At 38.8% G+C, this 26,131-nt stretch overlaps 1 protein-coding gene across 1 annotated transcript; it reads right to left on the bottom strand.

Moving 5' to 3' along the window:
• Positions 1–18,702: 18,702 nt before the first annotated feature.
• On the bottom strand, positions 18,703–22,748 carry tmem263 (transmembrane protein 263). Its single transcript, XM_017690210.2, has 3 exons — positions 22,490–22,748; positions 21,276–21,346; positions 18,703–20,229 (listed from the first exon to the last, which is right to left on the bottom strand). The coding sequence occupies exons 2-3, from the start codon at positions 21,337–21,339 to the stop codon at positions 19,931–19,933; spliced, it is 363 nt and encodes a 120-aa protein (XP_017545699.1). The 5' UTR covers positions 21,340–21,346; positions 22,490–22,748; the 3' UTR covers positions 18,703–19,930.
• Between the last annotated feature and the right edge of the window lie 3,383 nt (positions 22,749–26,131).

Genomic DNA, 26,131 nt, shown 5'->3' with positions numbered 1-26,131 from the left:
TTCCAACTTCTGTAGCGCCCCTAAAGTTCATTAGTAATGACTGTTCAGTATATCTTGTATTGTTTTTTTTTCTCAATCTTTACACTCTTTTACCAGGGGGCTGATGCCATGTACCAGAGTGCTCTCTTCCAAAGGTAAATCATAAGTCTATGTAATTAGAATAATGAAATGCTTGATTGCGCCCCCTCAGGTGCCCATTTGGCTAAAACTGTGCTCCATGAGGGCATGTGATGATTGCTAAAGCGCCCTGACACCACAAGGAGTAATTAGCCATATTACAATTGGAAGTAATAGGCGTCATAAAATTGAATCCTGAACTCCTTCTATATTTCATGAGATGGAAGCTTTTTATAGACCCTGATGGGCCCAGGGCCACTGGAGAGATCAGGGAGCTTCAGCGCTAACAAAGGAGAGGAGTGAAAAGGAGGAAATATGGAAGGAAACGGAACACTCTTGTCAGAATAGCCCTGATTATACCTGCTCCTCGGTCATAGAGATGTCACTTCTTTATGTTCTTCCAGTATGTGCATGAACTGCAGCATAATAAGCATTCCATGATGCCTTGCTAAGAGACATCTGACAGAAAAAAGAGCAAATGTCTGTGGTTGATGTGCTAAGCATTAGTTTTTCATATATGTGAGCAGAATCCTGTAACACTGAAACCATTTATGTGCAGTTTCCACTGAATTACAGTGCACTGCTTTAAACAATGTGTTTGGGCACTTTGGTGCTCACTTTGTCCATAAGTACAATACAGGAAGAGCAGTGAAATTGTGGCATTTTTGTGCGGGAGGTAGAGCTAGACACAGTCATTCACGTGCCACAAATGCAGTTTTGGACAATCCAGCTTGGGTACGTTACTTAGGTGTATAAAAATGGCAACACTAGAGAACATTTCTTCGCTAACAATGTGTAATGATGATGTGTTTTTTTTTTTATTCTGGTGAGATTTTCATTTATTTTGTGTATTTTTTATTAACAGTGATATTATGATTGGTGAATGATTTGCAAAGTCTGTTCATGTACTGATTTTAAACTGTAAATCAATATCATTTGTGTCACAATTACTGGCACCTTTGGTAAAGATGAATGTAAAAAAGGTCATGAAAAAATGGCGTAGGTGGTGACCTCACACTGAGGATATAAGAAAAATCTAAACTTTAATTGAAGTCAATTAGGTTCAGTTAAAAAAACACAATTATCAAGAAAAAAATATTAAAAACCAGGTGTCATAATTAATGGCATTGCAGGATTTAGTATTTTGTGTAACCTCACTTTACCACCATAACAGCAGTGAGTCTTCTCCTATAATGCTTTACGAGATTCAAGAAAATAGGCCACTACTCAAAGCAGGTCTTCTCTTTAAGACTCTCCGCTTCAGTCAGCCCACGTTTCACATCTGTGAACCTCTTTCTAGGCACGTTCACTACAGCACCCGTAGTTTTAACCTTGTTATTTTTCCCTTAACATTGAAAACAGGCAATAAAGAAAGAGAAATATAAATATGCTTCAGTTACACTTCATTAGTGAGACTTTCTAAGGGTGTCAATAATTGTGATGCATGTCTTTTTGGATGAAGGTTTTTTGTTGTTTAAGAATAAATTTGCTTAAAGGTTCATTTTGGTCTCACATTTTCGGGGGAAGATGGCACTGATTAGCCATAAACACATTTTTACCAAAAGTGGATTCTGTAATTATGTAATCACATATAAAAGGCTAAGTAATGTGAATATATACAAAAACTTAAATAATTGATCTAAGCCATAAGATGAAGAGATATTGAGGGAAATATAACCAATAAAAATCCAGACTTCAGTCATGGAAATGTTATGAGAGATGACAGCAGAAAATCACAGCAGCAAGGTAGCCTGTATTGTTTATTCCGCTTTAAAAGGATTATTCCAGATTATTCCACCACCATGTTTACCTCTAACCTCAAAGAATGAAAGACTTACATAGGCTGGTGAAGGAGCTCTCAAAGAGCAATGACTTGAATTTTTCAAGTTTCACTTTAAATTGACTTAACATATTATTTCAAATACAGAGGAATGCTAACCTTCACTTTAAAATGACAAGTTATTACAATTATTATTATTATTATTATTATTACAATTTCTGTTGATGTGAAGATGGGGATTTGCTCGAGCTGTTGCATGGTAAAGTTGAATGACTCTTTTAAGAGGTTACATAACACAATTTATTTACATTTCTATTTCTTTTGAGTTTAGAAAAAGTTTGTTAATAATTCAGACATTTTAATTATTCATTTTTCCATTTTCCAAAAAAAGATAAAGCTATTTAAATATGTCAAAGAATCGCTGTCCACCCTGTTATCTTGGGTTAACTGCCCGAAAAATAACCTATACTTTCTTCTTCTTTGAAAATGCATGTTGTGTTTATCCATGACAAGGTGCATCATAAGATGTTGGCTTGCCATTGCACAGATGTTTTCTTATAAGTCTGTTTCAAAATATTAAATCACTTTTTGAAAATTATGAGGTCTCAAAGGCACAGTGTACCGATAATGATTGAGAGTGAGTGGAAAAAAAAGTGGAAAGTCTGTGCCTAGCTTGCTTTAACATGTATACATACACTTATTTTCAGGGATAGGTCACACTTTGCTAGCGGGGTGATCAATACCAAAACAAATTTGAGATGAGTCATGATGTGAGGACTAAAGGATTAGTGTTTCACTGGAAGATTTTCCCCAAATTCACCGTTTCGAATACTTTTAACGTTCAGAAGCTTACACCTCACCACTTCTTTTGCTGACATTATCAAGTCCATGCGTTTCCTTTGCTGCTCAAAGCAGACCTCAGGCAGGTGTGGGACTAAATTGTTAAAGATTCTGGCATGTGAATCATAGCCTGGAACTCTCTAGTCAGTTTGTATTGCTCTTGGATCCAGCCATGCGATTTTGGTCCAAGCAGCCTTCCAATCGAACACGACCGGTGATGCTAATAAACGACACCCTCCTCCACAACAAGCAGTCCATCTGTCTGTGTCAGCCTAATCAAATTTCATAAACATAATCACAGCACTCTGTTGTAGTGGGCTCTGAATGATTCCCTTCTGAGAAGTGTGCTTCATACAAGCTACTACATCTCTGATAATGCAGCCAGATCCAGTGAGAGGGGAGAGCCATGAGGCAAATGCATGCGATTGATGACAACTTGTCAGGGAACTTCATTGTGCTGCTGTCTGATAATGAACAGGACTCTGATTACTGAGCCCATTTATCAGACAACCCAACTAGAGCTCCATTAACAACAGTAACAAGTGATAGATTGTTGATATCAGACGTGATACAGCATGATGCAGTACTAGCTAGCAATGTTCTTTGCTGATATGATTTTTTAAAGTGACGTCAGCTATTTCTTATTTGTGGATAAAGAGATCGAACAATGGTATCTAGATTAATGAATCATTAATTAGGCGATTTTGTAGTTAATCAGGCCATTTTCTATTACTGTTTACACTGGATTTCTTTTCATGATAATGTTTTCTCCACAGCATGCAGCCCTTATTTCGGCCCATTGTTTAAAACATCATAAATCTAGCTAATAGACATACACTTTATATTTCTATTCATAACCATGGCATGTTTGAAGAACTTTGCAGATCAGAGAGAGCTCCTGAATGAGCTCAGTTAGTTTTTCTCTAACAATAACACAACATATCCACCATGATACCCTGCCCTGCCCATCAGAAAAACTCTGAAAAAGAGACCACTAATTAGGCTGAGCTCCAGCCCAGGCTCAAAACTCCTTATAGTGGTAATCCCAGTTGATGCATCTGGGGTGGCTGATTCATCGACTGAGAAGCTCAGCTTTTATACATGAGAACACAATCTACCACAGCACTGTGGCTTCAATGGAGCAAGATCTTCAGTGGGTTTAAACCCGGTGCTGTGCTGGGAGAGGGCATGATCACAACAAAGATACCACTGATGTTCTGTGGAGCTACTGAGGGACGGGTGTTAAATTAGCCCTCAGTAAAAGATAAGTGAAAACCTCTGAGACCTTGTCTTTGCCTGGGATATTTTCACACAAATAAGTGGGAAAAACAAGTGGGATTGAGAAGAATTTGATTAAAAGATGCCTCATAACAGATGTTAACATGAAATATGTAGGACATTTCCACCCAGCTAATTAATAATGTTTGTATTTATCATATCAGTATCTAATCAGTACATATTATGTATATATTCTCCTTAATTGTAAACATACGCTTAAGCCATATGTGTGTATACCATCACTGTCTTATCAAAACCTCATACATATAAGGTTTCATGGTGAATGGACCAATAGAAATAGTTCAAAATAATGTACATTCAAGTTTAAGGAGAATTCCACCAATATTCCAAAATTTCAATAGTTGTTCCAATAGTTGAAATGTAAACAAAATATATGGTGAATTGTAAAGACACTTACTACTTTACTACTTACTGCATTAAACTCTTACAGAACTGATGCATAGATCACTCATCAGCTCACCTCACTGAACTTTTCTTGGGCACTTAGGAATCCGGCTACGAGCGCACACACACACACATATCATCTAAACTAAACACGCAGCAGCGCCTGTAGTGGCTCGTCGCTGAGCATATTTATGTGTGTTTCAGTCCATAGACAATTGTTTCCCAGAGCATCTGTCATGGGAAAGAGAGAAGAGTGATGACATATGGCAGATTTAATTAGTGTAAACTCATTTCATTTCCCCACCTGACAGGGCTGTGGGATGCAGCAGACCCTGTTCTCTGTCAGGGGCCTGGTAAGACTGAGGTTCAGTGGGGTTTCCAGCCTAGTTAACCTGGGCTGTGCTCACCATACTGCATTAATGAGTGGGCTTTCAAACCACCTGAGCCAACATCACAAAGGAATTTCAATCCACACGAGTGAGGATCACTCTGCAAACAGCAGCTGTTGGTTCAATTTGACTCGTGCATAATAGCCTTGTTCTCATGTTTCTGAGGCCTGTTCAAGAGGCATTAACGTCAGATATATTCAGTCAACTTGAGCATACAGCTTACTGATGACTAGGCTACGTTATCTGACCATTTTCCCTGACATGAAGAGCATAAACTCAACAACCTACATTTGCATTAAGCAGTACAGTGTAGGTTTCCCATTGCTTAATGAGTTACATTCAAACATTCTAAGTAATAATACAGTTCAGTGATAGTATAGAAATATATGTTCTTTTATTCTTTTGCAAGATTTGAATATGATTCCTTTGCAGACTCTCTAGTCTCTAAAGAAGCCTTTCATCTTCAGCAGAGATGCTGTTCTGTGGATAGATCTCTCCGTCCACGTTATCTAATGGCACCTCTTCATGCTTGTTTTCACAAAGCATCTTTTTGCGTTTCCTCTGTAAAGAGTGAGGCTCTAATGGATTTGAACTAAATAGATCATAGGAGGTTTATTGGCTTATCTATACTCATGCATTGCCAAATGCATGTGTGTATGGGAGAGCTTTTAAAATCAGAGCTCTTATCAGTAATGGGATTGACAGGATGTCCTAGTTTTGAACGGTGGTTCAGGCTACATGAATGGAAGTAAAACCCAAGATCTTTTAAATATCTTTTCAAAAAAGGTTTTACTTTTTTACTTTTTACTTTTATGTGCACACACATATATATATATATATATATATATATATATATATATATATATATATACATATATAGACTAACTGAAATAAAGCACAGCTGTAGATTTAAGTGCTCAGAAAACCTACAATTGCACAAAAGAAAAGATAAAAATTACCCATCCAGTATGATTCATAGTTCACATTTATTTCATGGCAGGTCCAACTCATTTAAAAGCAATTACCTCACAGCTGCGTATCCTGCTCCATAGCCGTAACTGTGTCGAGATGAAATATTCTAAACAAAGATTTATGTATTAATCATTACCATACTAGTCTCTCTTAACAAATAAGTTAAACAGACAGTCAACCAGGCATTCAGAGTGGTGTGATGCAAAGTAGTGCATTGCAGAAAAACTCCCTCAGATTTCTTTACAGTGGTGGTGGAGGAGCCAGGGGTTACACTGCCTACAACACAAATATAGTCATTTTATTTAGTATCCAAAATGCCCAGTGATCCTACATGTCTTCTGAGTTTTTATATGTACAGTGCCATGAAAAAGTATTGCGGCATACTGTATATCTCCCAGTGAATGCTTTTAGATCTTTAAACAAATTGTTGTTGTTAGTGTGCTGCACACTCGACCTGACTGAATATCTCTGACCTCTTTAGTAGGCCCCAGGAACATAAGAAGACGGCTTTTATGCATGAGCTGCACAAGTTCAAAGCCAGCCAACAGCTGAAAGGGACTGGGCAATGGTGGCATTCATGGAAGAGCAGCAGGGCAGAAAACAATGCTAACCAAAAGAAATACTGACGCTCATCACAAACCCATAAGCCTTTTGAGATAATGTTCTATTCAGACCAGCCTGAAATTTACATACTGTAACTGGACAGCATAGGTCTCTTTATATCTTTCCTAAAGCGAGTGTGGAATAACATGGTGGTGGTAGTGCGAATTTGTGGGGATGCTTTTCTGCCTCAGGGCCTGAGGAACTTCCCACAGGAAAGAAGGATCAAAGAGATCTGATCAATATTTAAAATTAAAATGAATTTTTAATGTATGATTTTATCTCTTAATTTATTGTTTTAGTCATGTTTTAATTATGTCTTCTATTTGTGCTTACTTTTTAAACCAACTCTGTCTATGAATTTTCTCATTTGTAAAGCACTTTGAATGACAGCAGCGTTTGAAAGGTGCTACATAAATAAACTTGCCTTGCCCTGCCTAATATCTCAGTTGTATCTAAACCCTAAAGTAGAAAGTAGTAAGTAGAAAAGTAGAAAGACAAAGGAAACTTTAGCTCAGTAATCTCACGTATGTCTCCTCATGAGTTTAGTAGAGATCTCAATAAATGTATGCATTGTGCTCAGGTTTGTTAAGGTACTATCACTCATCTTTATGTGCAACTGAACTCTCATCTTTCCTCTATCTATCTAAGGTCTCCTTTTTTGTCTAGTGCCATTTCACCTAAAGGTTTTTAGGGGAATTACCATTAAGTGACCAAAGCCATCAAAGAGCAACAATTGAGCAATAAATCTTTCATCTGTGTTGCTGTTACTGAAAGAATCATGAATTCTGTTTTGTTTCAGAGTATCGGTTCATCTGTCCATGAGTTGAAGCTGAAACATAATCGAGTTTTGAAGCAAGACAAAGACCCAAAGCAGAAAAGCAAATCCACTTCTGAATGGCAGAAAAAATGGAGTGGCTCTCACCTGAATCCAAAACAGATGCTTTAAAAGGTCTTTAAATGAGCAGTTAATGCTAGAAAACTTACAACAAGATATCTGAATTAAAACAAGTCTGCAAAGAAGAGTGAGCTCAGAGTTTTCCACAACAGTCCACAGGCTGACATCAAATTAAAGAAAATGTTGGTTTGCTGCTGAAGATCAAGGGTTGATAAGGTTGTCTATCGTTTAAACGATAAAAACATTCATTCTGACAAATATGCAGGAATAGAGAAGAGGAGCCAGATAATCACCACAAGTACAGAATATGCCCCATAGCCTCAGTCACATTTTTTCCAGAAGAAAACGGCTCTAATTGACAGCATGGAATTTAGCTGGCCAGCAACATTATTTCAGCCAACAGTTGACAAATATGCTTAACAAAATGTCAGATGCGATCACAGACGCAGATTTCCCATAAACTTGAACCGAAATAGATTTTCAATGAGGAATCATCATTAATTGAAACACACAGTAATTCTGTATGTGATCATACTACTACAACTACTACTAATACCCCTCCTACTACTATAATGACTACTACTACCACCACCACCACAACTACTACTACTACTACTACTACTACTACCACTACTACTATTACAACTATGACTATTACTACAATTACTACAACTACTACAACTCTTACTACCACTACATCTACTTCTACTAACTACTACAGTAAAGTGGTTGGTTGGTGTAGTGGTTAACACCTCTGCCTTCTACACTGTAGACTGGGGTTCAATCCCCACCTGGGCAAACACCCTACACTATACCAATAAGAGTCCTTGGGCAAGACTCCTAACACCACCTTGGCCTACCTATGTAAAATGATCAAATTGTAAGTTGCTCTGGATAAGAGTGTCAGCCAAATGCCGTAAATGTACTACAACCATTATTGATATTGACTGCAGAAAGAATATCAAACCTGCTCTCATTTAAACTGAACTGAAAGTAAAGACACTTTGATAAAAGAGAAAAGTAACAGAAAAACTTGAGAACTACATGAAACTCACAGAAACATCAAAATAGACTGCTGCAATGTGATGTGTACACCAGTATTATAGCCTTACAGTCTTCAGTCTTCATCTAGGAGAAAACAGAAGTATAAATTAAACATCTAAAGTGCAGACATGTTTGAAAAATGTGTTCAAGTGCACTCACATTCAGTCAGACCATGTTTCAATCCCCCTTTTTTGCGTGGTCTTAGTCATATTCTGAATAACTTGCAAAGATGAATATACAGTCTGTCAAGCGTGTCCAAAATGAAAGACTTTTCATTCTTCAGACAAATAGCAGAAGCCAGGCCAAACTGATGGGTGTAAAAGCCTGTACTTTCAATATTTTAAAAAAGACCCTTAAATCGTGTGATGGTTAGTGTGAAATCTCATTCACATTCAACTCCACTTCGAAGGGAGACAGTGGTGAAGGATGGAGGAGGGTGAGAAGATGGTCTTTGTGAAAACTCTCCAGCCACACCTAGCATTCAAATAAATGAGGCTTCAAATAATGCCATTTCATCTGATGTCAGTCTTTTTCTCACTAAGAACTGGTACCATTCTATCACCAGGTTTAAAAATGAAACCTCTCCCTCAAAAGTATTTTCATTACTCTTCTCACCCAAGTGCCACTTTTTTTCCACCTCAGAGTATGACCTGGTGTAATGAATGGGTTCTGCTGTGACCTGTCTATTATTCTAGTACTGTCCTCTTCCGATTCTCCGATGGTGATGAACAAGAGCCCCTTTACTGCAGTAGAATGACAGCCATGACTTTGCTTAAGCAGAACTCTGCTGGTCCTTCCAATTAAGACTCCAGAACAGCTTCACCCTCTATTCACAACACTCCCCTCAACACCCACCATTCACAGCACTGATATAACTCATCTTCCAGTGCTCAGCAGAAGTCAGGTGTGGAGGCACAGCTTCAGCTGTGAGACAGTTATAGCAAAGCTCCCTGTGTTCTGATTTCAGATACTGTGCAACACATCATTACATGCCAGCCACTTCAAAAGGCATATATAAATACACACTGAAAACATTTTACATCAGACAATAATGTTTGACATCATGCATTCTTAAAAAACAGTTCATTAAGGATTCTTTGGTAAAGAAAATGATTCCATAAAGAACCATGGACAGTCAAAGAAGCCTTTGCCAGATTAAAGGGTTCTTTGCATCATGAAAGAGTTCTTGAGAACTGTGTTGTAGATGATTTCATATTTTTTTAAGTTTTGAAAAGGGTTCTTAAGATTTCAAGCTTGTAACAATAGAAGAACGCTTTAGGTGCTATATAGAACCATCTACAGCACATGCTACATCAATCTGAAGATTCCTTTCATGATGCAAAGAACCCTTTAATCGTGCAAATGATTCTTTGAGTGTTCAAGGTTCAGTGGGACCATTTTCTTTACTAAAGAACCCTTGAAGAACCATCATTTTTAACAGTGTGAGTTGGTTTACCAGATCATTTTTTTACCCATGTACCCAGTCATCAGGAATATTTCAATATTGAAGGTGGTAGCATTTCCAGCATATTTTGACTGAGGTGTTTAAGGTGGAACACAGAGCTAGTGTAACGTGGCCATGGCATAACGAGACTTAATGAATTCCAGATGATCAAAATGTATAAATATAATACAATAGTTTAATGGGTTGCATTATTCAGCCTTTTCACTCAGCATCTACATACTTTTTTTCTGACAGCCATTTCCCCATATACACAGGGAGGGGATGATGTCTTATTTAAAATGAATAAGTCCCACCTGCCTCTATCCCCCCAACCACTAGTGAAAAGCTGAGTTAGAGAGCATCCCCAATACCATATTTCACTCAGGATAGATCACAGTAAGGCAATAAAATGCACTATGACTTCTGGTTCAGTTTGACTTTAAATCAGTCCATGGTTCAAGAGATGTCATTGTTCTGGGACAGCTGTGTAGAGATACCAGGTTCAGCCTGGAAATTATGAAATGACTGATATGAGGGATAACAGGCTGATGGAGTGCTTGAGTCAGAGCTTTCAATAGGTATACACATATGGAATATTTAATTTACATTTACATTTACATTTATAGCATTAAGCAGACGCTCTTATCCAGAGCGACTTACAAGAAGTGCTTTATCTATCTAGAGAAAGTATTTTTGCTAGTTACCAATGGATTAGAGAGAGACAGTCCTGAGCTCAGGTACTGCTAGAAACAAAAAGTCACTGTTGATACCGAGAGAAAAGGAGCAGAGGTGAACACAGAACTCCAATGCAACACACTACAATACAGTAAACTAAAATACACAGTGCAATACAATAAAATATAATATCTAAGTGCAGCACAATATATTGCAATCAATACTTAATTCAATGCTCATTTAAGTGCTGTGTAAACAGATGCATGAAGTTTTGTATTAGGCTTTTAATTTGTATCCAAGATCTAATGTTTTTCCCCCAAAGACTACCACTAATGGCTTGCAGGAAATAACAAACCTCTTCTGTGCAGTACATAAGTAAACCCACCAACATCATCAATCTTTTCCTTTGAGAGTGGCATAGAAAAAAGAACTTTGTGGTCAGGCTGTACCAGCTTTCAAAGGTCCAGTGCCCTTAAAAGTACCTTTCATCTTTTGTGATTCCATGTAAAAGAACAAGACTTAGGATCACGAAAAGCAATGGAAGAGTTGGCTAATGCTCACAAGAGCACTTAGTGGTCTGGAAGTTTTTAGCAAAATAACCACTGTAAACTTAAATTAGTTGACTTTACTTTTTAAAAAAAATCATGCAAACTCATTATAATGAGATATACAGACTTTTTTGACATTTTCTGTGATCCCCACTTCTGCTGTAAGGTTAACTCAAACAGCCTCATAATTAGAAAAGGTTTCTGCTAAACTTTTTCAAGTTTTGCTTAACACTCTTAAATTCAGTAAGTTAACTTGATCCAAATATAGTAATCAGTGCATGCCTTAAATAAAAACAGAATCACCCATTTCCGAGGACTCTAATGGCTTAACACATATTTGCCCTTCTGTTAGCATTAGCATTTACAACGAGAGGCTGGACTTCTAATTTAACATGAGAACAAATCACAAACATATATTTTTTTTCATTTTGCAAAGAGAATTCTATGTATAAACTTAAAGAGTAAGAATTCATTTACAAAAAAAAACCAAACAAAAGCATACTGGGAAGCTTTTTAGGCATACGGCTCTTCAGCCTATCAGATTTATTCACATTAATTGATCTTAATTGGTGGGTAGCGCTGTCGCCTCACAGCAAAGAGGGCCTGGGTTCGATTCCCCGACCGGGTGACCGGGGTCCTCTCTGTGTGGAGTTTGTATGTTCTCCCTGTGTCTGCGTGGGTTTCCTCTGGGTTCTCTGGTTTCCTCCCACAGTCCAAAGACATGCAGTCAGGTCGATTGTACATGCTAAATTACCCCTAGGTGTGAGTGTGTGAGTGACTGTCTGTGTCTGTCTGTCTGCCCTGCGATGGACTGGTGACCTGTCCAGGGTGTATCCTGCCTTCCGCCCGATGCTGGGATAGGCTCCAGCACCCCCCCGTGACCCTGACGGAGAAGCGGATTAGAAAATGTATGGATGATCTTAATTAGATTCAGTAACCAAGGACTCTACAAGAAACAGTATGTGTTATTTTAACAGATTAGGAAAATAAACCAAATAAATTAAGTTAGTGCTGTTATTATAATGTTTTAGAGTGAGGAGAAAGTAGAGGTTGGAATTCTCAGAATGACCTTGATTGCATCTCATATCACCATGAACACTTTAGCTAGGTTGTTTTGTAATAGCACATGTGAGCATGGCACTTTGCCAGCCTAAGCAAAAGTGCGTCAGCACAGCATCCAAGCAGGACAAGGTTAACCCAGTTCTGCGGATAATTAACACGTGGATCCCTGTCTGCAGCCTCCGGCGGAGGATGAACTTTCAGAAGGTCTCTGAGTCATTCACATCCACAGCTGATGGAGGCGAGTGATCACATGTCCAAACCCCAGGACATCCAGCCTGCATTACATCATTCACTACTAATATAGGCTTTACCACATGCCTTGGACTGAAAGGGTAAGGTTGCTACCAATGATCTAGAAAGTCTAGAAATGCAGGGGGAGTAAGAGAAATCTGACAGTGTACAACACTGTAGCTAAAAGTAAATACCCGAGCTGACTTGATGATTAGTGAGAAAAAATTGCATATGATTACACTATGGTTCAAATGGTTCTGAGCACGCACAGCAACTGTTCCAGTGGCATTCCCATATGGACACACTTTGACACTGATTGTTGGGTCCAGCTAAATGATTTCTAATAGGCTTGTTTTATGGTGCTTTATGCTCTACTGTGCTGGGCGACACAAATGCTAGTGTAGTTAGAGGTGCTATCCACTGCAGTACAGGCTCAATTTCAGTAAGTGATGCTCAAATAACACCTATTTTGAGAATAAAGAATTTGAGAGCACACCAGAAGACTAATGTTGGAGTGACAGATGGAATCAAATGTGTGTTAAGGTGGGTGGTGTGTGTATTGCTATTAGCCTGTCAGCAGTTAGCCAGTCTTTTTTCCGTAGTTTTCTTTCGTATATTTTGGTTCTGATTTAGTGACACAACAGATGGAATAAGAAACGTTAACTGTTCTCACGAGTCCGTGAAACGGCACAGCATGGCCCTGAGAACCATTTGCCTAGACAATGGAAAAGAGGCCCAGGAGCTGAACAATCAATTCAATAGATGGTTTGTACCCAGGTTTCAGCATAAATTCTCCAAATCTCCTCAGCATTTTAGTCAGTGACAGGAGGAAAAAGATTTATCATTTAATCTATTTTTAACACTTGATTTTACGATATGAGTCAAAGCGCTTTTGAGCTTCACAGGTCGCCCTGCAGTTCCATCACATGGTGTTTTTAGTGTAAATGAATTAATTCTCTTTGGTGTACATGCTAGATCATGATACTAATGCACCCAAAAGAGTTCCCTGAGGCCCTTAAACAAAGCGAACTGTTCGAGACTGAAATCTGTTGACAGTTGGAGGCTGGCAACAAGGGGCACGTTTAAGAAAGAACGTCAGTAGCCTTTGTGCTGCTTCTCCATGCTGTCGGTGAAAGGAAAGTCACTGGAGAGTGTTGATACTTTCTTCTGTCACAGAAGTCTGACTCATTAAGAGAAGAAACTTCAATCTTTGTTGTAGGCCACAGCGACATTTTATGACACATCATTTCTCAGGGGAGGCATTGAAGCTTATAGTATTTTGTCTTAAAGCATAGCAGAGAAGAATCTATCCATTTTCTTGATATCTCTCTTGTTTTCTTTTCGGAGCAAGCTGTGCGTACCACGGGATGACAAAGTGTGCTTTGCGAACTGCAGACATCAAGGGGTGTTGTTGGCCGTGTGCATATGTGATGGAATACAAAACTTAATCTCCATCTGTGCTTTCTCAAGGAAGTACCAACACTGTGTTAATCAAAATGATCAAATGCTGAACAAGTCTGTGGAACAGAAAATCAAAGTACCTGCCCAGGACTCTCATTGTGAGGCTGTTAATGAGTGAAGAGAGAAGGAGAACCAAATGAAATTGAGAAAGAAAAAAAAAACACATTTTAAACACAATTTATTTTAATAAGCATTGTTAACATGCAGTATAAGCTCAATATTAAAAACCACATGCCCTATTTGGCCATTTGGAACATTACCATTTTGATTCATTTTGAATGAAAGCAGATAAAGAGACAAATCACAAAAAAATAAGTAAATATCATTTTTAGTAGCCTGTGTGTCAGTGTAAACATTTCCCTCACTCTTCCACGTTCATGGACAGATGTTATACGTGCCTACAGATTCCGATTCCGCAGCATATTGACTGACTCTATAATCATGCTTCTAAGAATTGTTTACTCAGTTTCCTGGGTCTTGCTCTTAAGTGCTCTTATCAAGAATTCCACATGCACGGACACTTGCAGAGAAAAGCATGACTGGGCCCACTGCTGTGCTGGTTTATTTTGACCAGCTCATGTTCTTCACTTAGTAATGTAGCCTTTTCAAAGGGATCCATTCAAAGAATGGATTCAAAACAAGTCCATGTCCATTTCCTAGAAATAGTTTTGCTACAGGTTTGTGATAAAATTGGGTTTTGCATCAAAATTTACTCTGAAGGACCAATAGTGCTCGTTCTATGCTTTTCCAAAACAGTCATTTGCAATGTGTGTAAATGTTTTACAGCATCTCTATAATAGACAATTCCAATAACCCTTGGAAGCTCAATAATGGTGAGAGAAGGGCTTGATTTCCCAGCTCCTGCTACTTTGAAGACAAAGGCTGTCTTCAGCTGAGCACATAAAAGAGTTACGTTGTGGCAGAGTGTTCTTTTTAATTGTTTTATTTGCATAGAGACCAGGCAGTAAATCTGGCACCTCATTAAGTATAGTTATAAATTATTTAAAGTCAGAAATAAACAGGACCACAATTTGAAATTTGCGATCTGTTTTCTTTGGGGCAATTAACCATATCACTCACGAAGAGACATCTTCCAATGAGAATCATGATATGATTTTTCTGAGATCAAAGCCGAGCCAGCTCTTTGATTGTTTCTTGCTCTCTGGGTCATAAACAGAAATAATTAAAAAAGGAAAAATCAATTCGCTGCTGCTTATTGTTTAAGGCTACATTAATCAAAGTGGGAGAGCGTAAATAATTTATACTTTCCTCAATTTCCTGCGTCATATTCTGCTCTCCTGCCGTGCAATTTATCTTACAGAGCTCCCCACATTGAAAGCGAAGGAGGTGGGTTAGAATCTCGTGTGAAGGAGCACAGCTGCCTCATGTCATTTTGTTATTCTAAGCACACCTGGAGTTGATACTCAGCACAGCTGTCAATCACAGGAGCCAGTCTTAATCAGAGTTAAGCGATGGTTATTATGACTGTTGTGAGTGCTGCTGAAACTCGCTGTAAACTTTCTCATGCAGAGCTAGAAAAATAAACTCAATAAACTATTGCTTGAATCAAGTGAAGCAAAGCTCCCCTTACATTGTAAATATATTAAAAGTTGAACTGAACACTATAAAGCAATTTATTACATTCTTTTCCTGAGTTCTTCTAAAGTTCTTCTAACTCCTAACATATCTTAGTTAGGTAAACAATAATGAATCAGATTTTGTACAATTTCCTCACTAGCTGGCACTCTTTCCATCAGACAAGTTTTTTTTTCTTTTTTTTTTGGGCTCCCACTTACGGATGGCTGTGACAACATTGGGGTTCATGCTCATAATCTCCTGATGTTAGGATGACCACTTGGGACTGCACCAGTTGGGTGCTCCTGACGTTAGATTCAGATTTTTGTGTTCTGTAGATGAAATGTTACATACACTGAAAAATAAAATGTTGTTTTAAGTTTAAAAAGTAACATTACTGACTAATAGAAATCTACATGACAGTGCAAGACACAGATTGTTTTTCTCTTACTTACTAAATGATGTTCACTTAACTCAAACTCTTAAGTCAGCCTCAAATAATTAAAAGCTAAACTCAAATTACATGGCAAAACGTGTATATGAGAGTATTAGAGTAAGTTTTTATGTGTTCCTATTAATGAGGCCAATTTTGTTGGACTAACTAAAACACTGAAAAACAACATTTTTCTAATTGAGGCAAAAAATGAAAACATACATAGATAGACCAATAAATTTAAGGTCTTTTTTTTATATTGTACTTTAAGGCTGGTTATTCACACTCTGCCTTTACACTGCATTTGCATTTCTGTATGTAGTTTTGAACCACTGAACACATTTGAAATATTTCACATGTCTGATTTGTGCTATTTTTCTTTCCCATCCAAGCTGAGAGTCCTGCACTTTTGCCCTCCTAATTTAAAATATGAAAAACAGATATCACACTGTGTGAAACAACCTGGCTTTTCCCTTAGATTGATATGAGATTAAAGGGGATGCAATTTCATTTTCGTAGCAGGTGGCTTAGTTCAATGGGTTACAAAGTCATACAAATACTGCAACCAGCAGGCCACCACAGGGGCTTTACAGTCTGTGAATTATTCAAAATGGAAACAATAACAGGAAGATTTATGCATTGCAGAGACTGGCAAACTTACAACTTAAACACCTTGCCTGTCTGAGCTGAGCTATTTTGTTTTTGCCAACAGCACATTGAACAAAACGGCCAAGGTAAGTGGTTTATTTTCCTTACAGCCCCAGAGAACACTCTCCCCACCCCTTTAACAACCTAGCCACTTATATTGGGTCTTTGAAGTGTAAAGCTCTGGGCAAACTGTGAGTTACATACTGGCCTCATTATTGATTCACTGAATGGCTGTCTGAATCATAGGCTTGTGAGTGGATGGGGAGGTGGAGACAGAATGAGAAGAGAGACAAAAAGAGAGCCAGACATTTAATTCCTTCCCTTTGCCAGGAACACTGTCACCAATGATTTAAGCTTGGTGACTCAAGCTTACAGTCCCTTTTGCTACTGGTTGGAAAGGGGCATATGCTATTGTTTATGAGCGACGGCTATGTTGAACCAAAAGCTCACAAGGTCTGAGAATGGTAGAGAACAAAGAAAAGCGTAAGAAACATTTAGCTATTTGAATGATGTAGGCACAGTATAATTAAAGCAACACCATGTAGGATTTGGGGATTTGGAGACCTCTCTGGTGGAAATATGTAATTGCATGCAACATACACAAGAACTTTTGGCAACGTCAAGCGGATTAATCTGAATGTTTACGGGTGTGTATTCATAAAGAACTCATTCAAGGTTTCGTGATTGACCTCTGAGAATTATCTACGACTGACATATCTTTATCGGTATGATGGTGATTTTGCATTCCAGACCTAAACATCTGAGAGTCTGGCCTTTATTGTTTTGAGCTTGTGCATGTGACATCATTACATAAAGCCTAACATGGTCCGAAAAAGTCCCACCAAATCCGTCCTGGTGTCTCTAACTTTGAGATGGTTATTTATGCTTTACAGGGCAACTTGCAGGTGTCAGAGACACCATATTTAGTGTGTTCTATTTTCTTCAGTAATGCTACTTCTTTCAATTTTAACAAAACAATATGACACAGGTCTGCTTTAAATCTAAATATCAAATAAATCGTGACACATCTAGGGTAAATACACAGTAAGCTCATGAATATTTCAAATATAATAGCTCATTTTCATGCTGAAACCTAAACATCTCACCTCACTGAATGACACCAACAGTGTCTCACTGAAACCCTAACTGCTGACTTTACTAATCACTCTATGTATAATAATGCCCTTGATTTACTTTTCCATGTATATAACAAAGTGTAAGCACAAATCCACACTGATCTTTATCTACATCCACACAACACTGCCTCATTCATTCAAACAAGTTCATATATGAGCTTATCGATATAGTGTCTGGAACAACAGAAATCTCTTTCTCAAGAAAGTCTCAACACAACCCTGATGTGCCATATGGCCTTTCGCAAGAAAAACTTGATAAAGCATTTCTTATTCATTACTCACTCATTATTACAATTTCCCTGAGTCCATACTCTACGTTGCTGCCATCTCAATCAGCAATGAATGCTTTTTGACACCAAGACTAAAGCCCTCACTTTCAGCCTGCATTTTAAAGTGCTCACTGAGCAGAGAAACCAGGAGTGTGAGGAATGAAACTGTTTCTGAAGGTGACAGACTGGGGGAGACCCCTGTAGCCATGTCCTCAAAGCATCTGGCACCACACTGCTCATATCTGGCATGACCTTGAAACTGGGACTTCATTTAAAGTGACTGCAAAAGATGACAAACTCTCCTTTGTGGAAAGAGTGGGAGAGAAGTCAACAAGTTCTTAAGATAAACTAAGTTAGAATACATTTTTTGAATATGCCACTGGTATCGTCAGGGAATCTAAAGCGCTGAAAAAAACAGTTATCATAGTGTATAAGAACTGCATGAGCTGCATAATAACAACTGGATGTCAGCCCGATATACAATGATCTTACTTTATTTATTAGTTGAATTCAATAGGTTTCATGGTTTTTTTAAAATTCTGCACTATTTCATAAAAACTGTCTTGATTCATGTCATGTATTATGAAAACGTCTTCAAGATTCATATTTTTGCTACATCACTCATCCTTAAGGGTCTAAGAGTCAAATCTGTGCGGGGTAGAATTGACTGCTGCCGCTAAATTTGAAACCCAAACCTGCTCACAAGAGAGAAAAACCACACAAAAAAAAAATTCACAAACTAGACAAAAAAGAATGATTTTGCATGTTAAAATCTGCCTGAACCCAGCCCCAAACATCACTTTTTGTCAGGCCCAGGTTAGGTAGGAGATCTTTAGTGTGGCTTAACTACTTTTACTAAGACTTCTCACTTAATACTGAATCCAAAAGCAACACCGCTGAGTGTTATCCATTTATTGAATTCACATTACATCTCCAAGTACAGACTTACATATTTGTGTGTAAAACGAATAAACATATACTGGTAAAAACAAGTCAGAGAATATATTGTTTATTATACAAAAGGGTCAATATTAATGCATTTGAGAAAAGGTTTCACACCATGTATTCGCAATCTTTGGTTGCAGCAAAATAAAGACATTTAAACACACACTGGAGAAAAATACTGCCTGTGCCCATTCATACTTAACCAAAAACATAAAATGTGATTCAGTATTGCCTTGTAAAAAATGTCTAAACTGTGAAATGACTGAGACAAAAGATGGAAGGCCACTAGAAATAGTTTTTTGCAAGAAAAAGAAACTCTGGTATTGTCAAAACGAATCAACCTTTACTCCATGGGTAGTGTACACCAGTGACCCACAGTTTTTTTTTTCTAACATTAGCTTCTAGCTCTGCAAGTTTTCAAACCCTAAGAAAAAAACCATCTCAAACCATTTTCTTAAAGACTGCTACCAGCATTCAGATTTTTGCAGAGAAAAAAAGTAATTATTTTAGCTGTTTTGCTGCATAGTAGACACATTCACATTAGCCTGTGTATGTGTGCAGGCTCAGGGTTTTTCTGTATTGCAGGTGACCGAGCAAGAGAGTGATGAGCAAAGCTGTGTGAGAGGGCAGCAATCTCACAAACAGAATCAATCCCAACAGATGGAATGGTGCCATCAACCCTCCCTACAGTCTCCGATTTTCTTGTACAGTACCTTGAGGGGCACCTAGCTGATGTCTGTCTTAATCCAGCACTTGGCTTGTGTTAATTTGGCTGTAAGGCTCTGGTACAAGGGAATGTGAATTCCTTATGTTCGGAGTCAGATAGACAAAGGATTGTGCTGTGTAGCTTGGCGAAACATGACGCCAATGTTACTGTGGTCCCTCACACAGATATCCAAACCTCTCCTAGAACTAATACTTCACAAATGAAAAACATTATTGGCATTACTTGTAACGCAATATTCACTCCTTGACATATTCCACCAGATATCACTCATGACACACAAAAACAAAGGTCCTCATCTGAGGAGCAGAACAAAGCTCCCAGCATACTGAAGTCACCATCTTATAGACCAGATCTAGCAGATGGATTTGGTCCCAGCACTCGTGTTGCAGAATAAGAAACCATCAACCCACCAAGGAGTCATGTAATAGTCACTGATAGTACCTCCCCAACACTTCAGTCAGACTTATCCTTCTTCTTGGCTCCTCCAATGGGAACTTTACTAGCAACTGCTGAGCCAACTGCTGTCACTCCACCTGCCACAGCAGACACGCCCCCTTTTACTAAACCTACCCCCACAGCAGGAACAGAAGCAACAGAAGTGACAGCAGTTTTAGTGAGATCCAAGCTCTTTCCTCCAATCCAGACCACCCCACCAACAGTGGCTCCAACAGCACCTTTGGTGACACTGAACAGCCCCCCGGTTACTCTGGAAAACATGCCTGGCTGAGGCTGGGGGTGATCCTTATTAATATCTGTAGGACAGACAGCAAAACATGAACAACAAGCAAACCTACAATTTTACACTTACTATAATCTTCTGTTATACTGGTGAAAATATGATATACAAGGGCAACAATTACAATAATGATAAGCTGTAGTCAAAGAAACAAATATTCAGTTACATGGTCAGCACTCAGACAAAGGCTTGTCCGTACCGTACCCCCAGTCTTGTTTTTCAGAGAATGATCAAACAAGTCACATGAGCATTACACATTACTGTCTAAATTTGATTTGTTTGACCCTAGAGCCTTGGGTGGTCTTAAAGCTAAATGTACATGAATGGAGTGATTCTAGAGGAAAGGTTCATGGAACTGGGGAATGGCTTATTCAATGAGACCTATACAACGCAGCAGCAGTTTTGACCACTTCTGTTCTTTACATTTTGCAATTTTGTTTGACACTCTCATCCCAGCAGTGACAAATCTAAGGAAAATGAACGTATAAACTGGAGGAACCAACATAAGAATGATCTACGTCTCAACTGCAAGCCCAATTACAGATGAGAAAGAGGGAGCAATTCAGAACTTGTTGACTGTACAGAAACAGAGTCTTGGATGGCACAAGAGCACCACCATGTGAGTTCATACTGTTACTACTTGCTTTCACATAAACCAGGTAGACCTGAGATATACATTGTCTACATTGTGATACTGAGATACGTGATAACTTTAGCAATGTATTTGACATGTTCATAAAACAGCAGCGTCCCTGACGTCAAGCTGCTTATTTTTAGTTTTTGTGCACTCATGGGGTCCAGGATTTAACTTCAGGTTGTTTTGAAAGAAGTTAAAAATGCACAAAAACTTACTATAGTCACTGTAGTGTGGACAGCACACAGGAAGCATTAATTTTACTAATGCCAACTTCAATTAACTGTACTAATTTTAGTAATGCCAACAAATACCATCAGGTACTGTGATTTACTCAAACAATATTGAGATACTGTATTTTATCAGCATCACCCAAAACTAAAAGCAATGACTGACCTTCTGCAAAAAACTCTCTTAATTTGCATTACCTGCTGGAGGTTCATCCTTTAAATATGAAGGCACATCATCCTGCTGCTTATCCACGTCACTCATTGTTTCTCTGCATAGGAAAAAAAAACAGATTAAAATGAAAATGATGCATCATATTTACAACTTTTTGAATAAAAATACCTTTCAAAAAAAAGGTTAAGACGATGGCAGCAGTCGTACTAGTGAAAGGCAGTGTGTGAAAAGGCCTCTTTGCCATTTGCTATTAGGGTGTGCTGCATATATCAACACAAAACAAGGCAGACTAGTTTACAACCAGTCAGTACACTATGACATTAGTGACCTCAGTGACATCCACTTTCTTGTAAAAACAACATAAGCATCCTAGCAGACAGTATTATTTAACCTACAGTGAGGAGAGCTGCAGAAGAAAAAGACAATCAAACATCAGATAAACTCAATCGACGCTGAAGTTTCCAAAACTTTCAACTGTTTGGAAATTTGGGTCCTGATCCATTCGAGGCTGTGAGGGGGAATTTGGGTGTGCCGACTAAAGGCCAGAAGAACAACCTTAGAACAACAACTGAGCCGAGGGCAGTTACACGTAGGCATCAATGACAAGCAGCCTTATGTTAGACTTAGTCCTTAAATCTCGACTAAAAGTCGGCTTCCTCCATTACGTGTGCTAAACACGACTACGCAAAACGGCAATCGCCAAGTAGTTAACACTTAAACACCACTTCTCTAATACAACAGGGGGGAAAACTAAACTAATCGGGTTTTTTAATACTTCACTATCATAGCCTTCTGAACCGCCCAACACACAACGAAAACATTAGGCCACAGCAAAAAGTTAAACGATAATTACAGAGTAAGCTCACTTAAGCGGACCTCTTAAGAAAAACTGTACGTGGAGGCTATAAAATTCAGTAAAGTTTGGATTAAAATACAGATACGTCACACGACTCTAGTGAAAGCAACCAGGTGAGCTGAGCAAAAACAGGGCTAACATGAGCTGAACTTGGAGAGGAGAGCAGTTAACAGCTAGCCATCTAGCAAAAATCGATAACGGCCGTCCAGTTGGAAGATTTCGCAAAACACGGATATCGTGACCAAGTATTGAACTGCGTTATTCAATGTAACTAAACTTACTGGCTAGATAACTAGGATACCTATCCTATAATTTTGCCACACATCACAGACAACTTTGCTAACCTAGCTAACCCCGCTAACGTTAGCTGCGTGAAGCACTTACGTGTGCAGTTTAGCAGACGCTGCTTTTTTTCCTGTCCACTAAACTTGGAGCACTTCTGTTCCCTCCTCCTCTTCTCGCTTTAAAACTTTAAACGTTGCTCCTGATACGATTTTTAAAGCAACACCGCTGAAATACTGCCGTGTACGTGGGTCCTGTCAGCCTGTTCATCTACAACACGTCCAGGATTTGCATGATGTGTACGTGGCGCCCTACTTCGCTCTTTTGACCAAGTACCAATGTGGATACATTAGAAAGGAAGTGACGTGTTGTGCTTCTTGTACTTACAAGATACAGAACTTCTACCCCCGAGTCATGGCATGCAGATAAATGTTGATTTTCCAACACTCCACCTGTTGAGGATTGTTATTTAGCACATAATAGTCCTTCACGCAATATGGAAACTGCTTAAACCTTGATTGATGATATTGCATGATGGCAAAGATGGAAAGATGGTGCTACGCAATGATACCCTTTTACCAGCTTGCAAGTTCATGCCAAAATGAGTCAATACAGGGTAAAATCCTGCTTGAGGTCCTGTATGTTGTACGTCCAAAAGTATCAAGACACCTCTTGTAATTGCTGCTTAAGTTGATCCATTGCTGACACATGCATTCAGTTGGATGCACATAACTTCTATAATCCATAGAAAAGCTTTCCTAATAGAATGCTCCAGTCTGGAGCCGCACATGTTCACCATGCCCATTGCCAAGTGCTGGGCAGAAGGGTATACAGGGGTGTAGAGGGGTATAGAGGGGTATAAAGCCTCCTAGCATTAAGTGGTGGAGCGGTGGGACTGTTTTCTGGACTACACAGCATTCTGAATGGACCTTTCCCACTGGAAGGAAAGTTAAGGCTAGGACTAAGTTTAATTCTTGCTCAGGAAACTGACCATAGTGTAGCAATTACCCTTAACCGGACCTGATCGTGCTTGTGTGAAAGGCAGTTGAGTTGACATGTGTTGACCAAACACTGCATTTCTTTACTGGGCCAATTAGATTCATTTGAAAATGGGTGCAGGCCAACCTGTATACCTGGATACCTATTTCTCATCCTTGCTTTCTTTGTTGTCTCAGTCAATGGTCAGTGGTGAATATGCATATGACATGTACTGACTTGATTGCTATAATGTGCTGTTTGCTGTTTGTCTTGTACATTGTGTATTTTTTTTTTTCGTATTAAATGTTTCCTGATTTTGAGTTGAGGGCTACACTGTACTAATGAACACATTGCTAATGCTGATATAGCAGGTTTTGATACCTGATATGCTGATATAGCATTTAGTTTTGGACACAACCAAGAGTCCCAAATGTCCAAACCCATCAACTCTCCAAGTGACCTGGAAAGGCTTGATGTTCTATATGAGAGGCATATTAATTTCCCACAGTCCCAGAGACATGTGGTGAAAGGTTGTGTCCTTCAGATATACTACATAGACAAAAGTATTGGGACACTAACACATCACACCCACAGGAGCTTTTATGACATCCCTTTTCTAAATCCATAGGCATTAATATGGAATTGGTCCCCCCTTTGCAGCAGTTTCCACACCTCTAGAAAGCTTTCTAATAGATTTTGGAGTGTGTCTGTAAGAATTTTTGCCTGCCCATGCATCCAGAAGAGCTTTTGTGAGGTTAGACACTGATGTTGAACAAGCAGGCCTGGCTCACAATCTCTGTTCTAGGTCATCTCAAAGGTGTTTGACAGGGTTGAGGTGCTTCCATTTCACAATAATAGCACTTACAGTTGACAGGGGCAGATGTAGCAGGACAGAAATTTCACACACTGACTTGTGGCAGAGGTGGCATCCTATGACAGTGCTGTGTTTAAAGTCACTAAGCTCATCAGTGCTCCCAGTGTTTGTCTATATAGATTGCAAGGCTATGTGCTTAATTTTATCCACCTGTTAGCAATGGTTGTGGCTGAAACACCTGAATTCAATGATACGGATGTGTGTCCCAATAGTTTTGTCAACATAGTATATCTTTTAGTGGTTATGTTTTGGAAGACACCTGACTGATATTTGCAGAAAATAATTACAGCTCTCAAAGTTACAGCTACATGATAAAAACCTGTGAAAGCTGCCTGCATTCCTTGTAAGAAACACTCTTCCCTTTTAAAGGTGCGGTTAGTGTCAAGTTACAAATTTAAGTTCTGACTGTTGTATTGAATGAGCTGTATTAGTTTATGTATCTCTTCCGTTACTCAACCACAGTTTAATGTGTATCTCATCTGCACAAGGGTGTGTATGATACACTGTATATTCCTCATGAAACAGTATCTATAGCATCTACAGTAACAAAGTAGTATACCGTTACTGAGATTGTACCTCATCACTCGTCTTCGTTTTCTCCCTCTTTTCTCTTTGTTTGCCTTGACATACACGAAGGACAAGGACGAAGAAAGGTTTCAATTCAGACTCCAGGTGGTACAATTTAAGAGTCTTCAATAAGAGAAAAAGAGCATGTTCCTTTACAAACACTTGCCTCATGTTTCTCATAACTGTCAAATGTGTTCTTCAAATATCTAGTTGTCTTTTTCAAATACACTAAGGTATCTCATGACACACCCCCTGCCAATAAGATATGTTTGTGCCATCTGTAGCTCCTTCCACTCTTTTCTTGGTAGTCAACATGGTTGCCTATAAGAGGATATATTCATTCTCACAAGCAGAAGAGGAAACAACACTAAAAAAAAGCAGCTTCATGTTTTGTTTTTTTTTTACAGTGAAGGCAGTTTGACCAAGCTGACCCCTTGAAAAAATGCAGGCAATTGAGCCTAAAGCACATGTACAGGTCTCATTTAGTAAGAATATGATCTGATGACCCCTTTTCACAAAACATCAGATGCGTGTTGCTCTGGCAGACCCCAGACCTGTTCAGGTGGTCTACTGCTCTCCAGTACCCTGAGTGATAAATGCATATGCATTGGTGGCAATAACAGTCAGTGGTTGAACTGTAAGCAAAGCAAGGTGTCAAATTAGCAGTAAAAATGTGCATTTCTATATAACATCCCTATTGTGTGAAACACTGAGAATTTATAATAACATTAAAGTGGTAGGAAGCTTTATTAATTGTTTGTGCTCTTATCATAGCTCGGTTTGATGTTAAACCCTCACCCTCAGTACAACACTAAAGCACAAATATGTAGACCATAGAACTAAAATACTGACAGGACCTTTTGGAACTGATACCACATAACAACATTAATCCAAACGGAGCGGGAAACGGGTGGTAATTGTAGGGAAAGGGGATTGTTTTGTTTTGTTCTTGACAAGGTAGACTGACCCCATACCCCTCCTAAAATCAAGAAAATCCCTCCCTGTAGTTTTTGGTTATGACCTCAGCCTTAGAAAACGAATACTACATAAACAGCTAGATGTTTTTTGAACGTAAAATCCCGCTATGTAGTTTATATACTGGTGTCTATATGGGCTCTGCAGTGCATAATGAAGCATGGGAAGGATCACGTGATAGATGACCCCCCAAAAACCACTTCCTGTTGGGTGTTTGCTATTTTATGTATAATTTTGATAGATGTTTTCCATGGGCAAATTTAAAGGAGTGACATGTTAACTGGGTTTGGAAGCCATCCCGCTGGGCCTTTCTGAGGACCCTGCGGAGGGAGGCGCGACGGCGTTTGGAG

This window comes from Pygocentrus nattereri, chromosome 7 (genome assembly GCF_015220715.1).
Source record: "Pygocentrus nattereri isolate fPygNat1 chromosome 7, fPygNat1.pri, whole genome shotgun sequence".
Lineage (NCBI taxonomy): Eukaryota > Metazoa > Chordata > Actinopteri > Characiformes > Serrasalmidae > Pygocentrus > Pygocentrus nattereri.
This window is presented reverse-complemented; position numbering and strand designations above follow the sequence as displayed.

Excerpts from the sequence above, each read along its gene's own strand:
- tmem263 (XM_017690210.2), bottom strand. The coding sequence starts at position 21,339 with ATGAGTGACGTGGATAAGCAGCAGGATGATGTGCCTTCATATTTAAAG. Across the intron at positions 20,230-21,275 it reads AAAGGATGAACCTCCAGCAG|ATATTAATAAGGATCACCCC; the intron begins GTAATGCAAATT and ends TCTGTCCTACAG.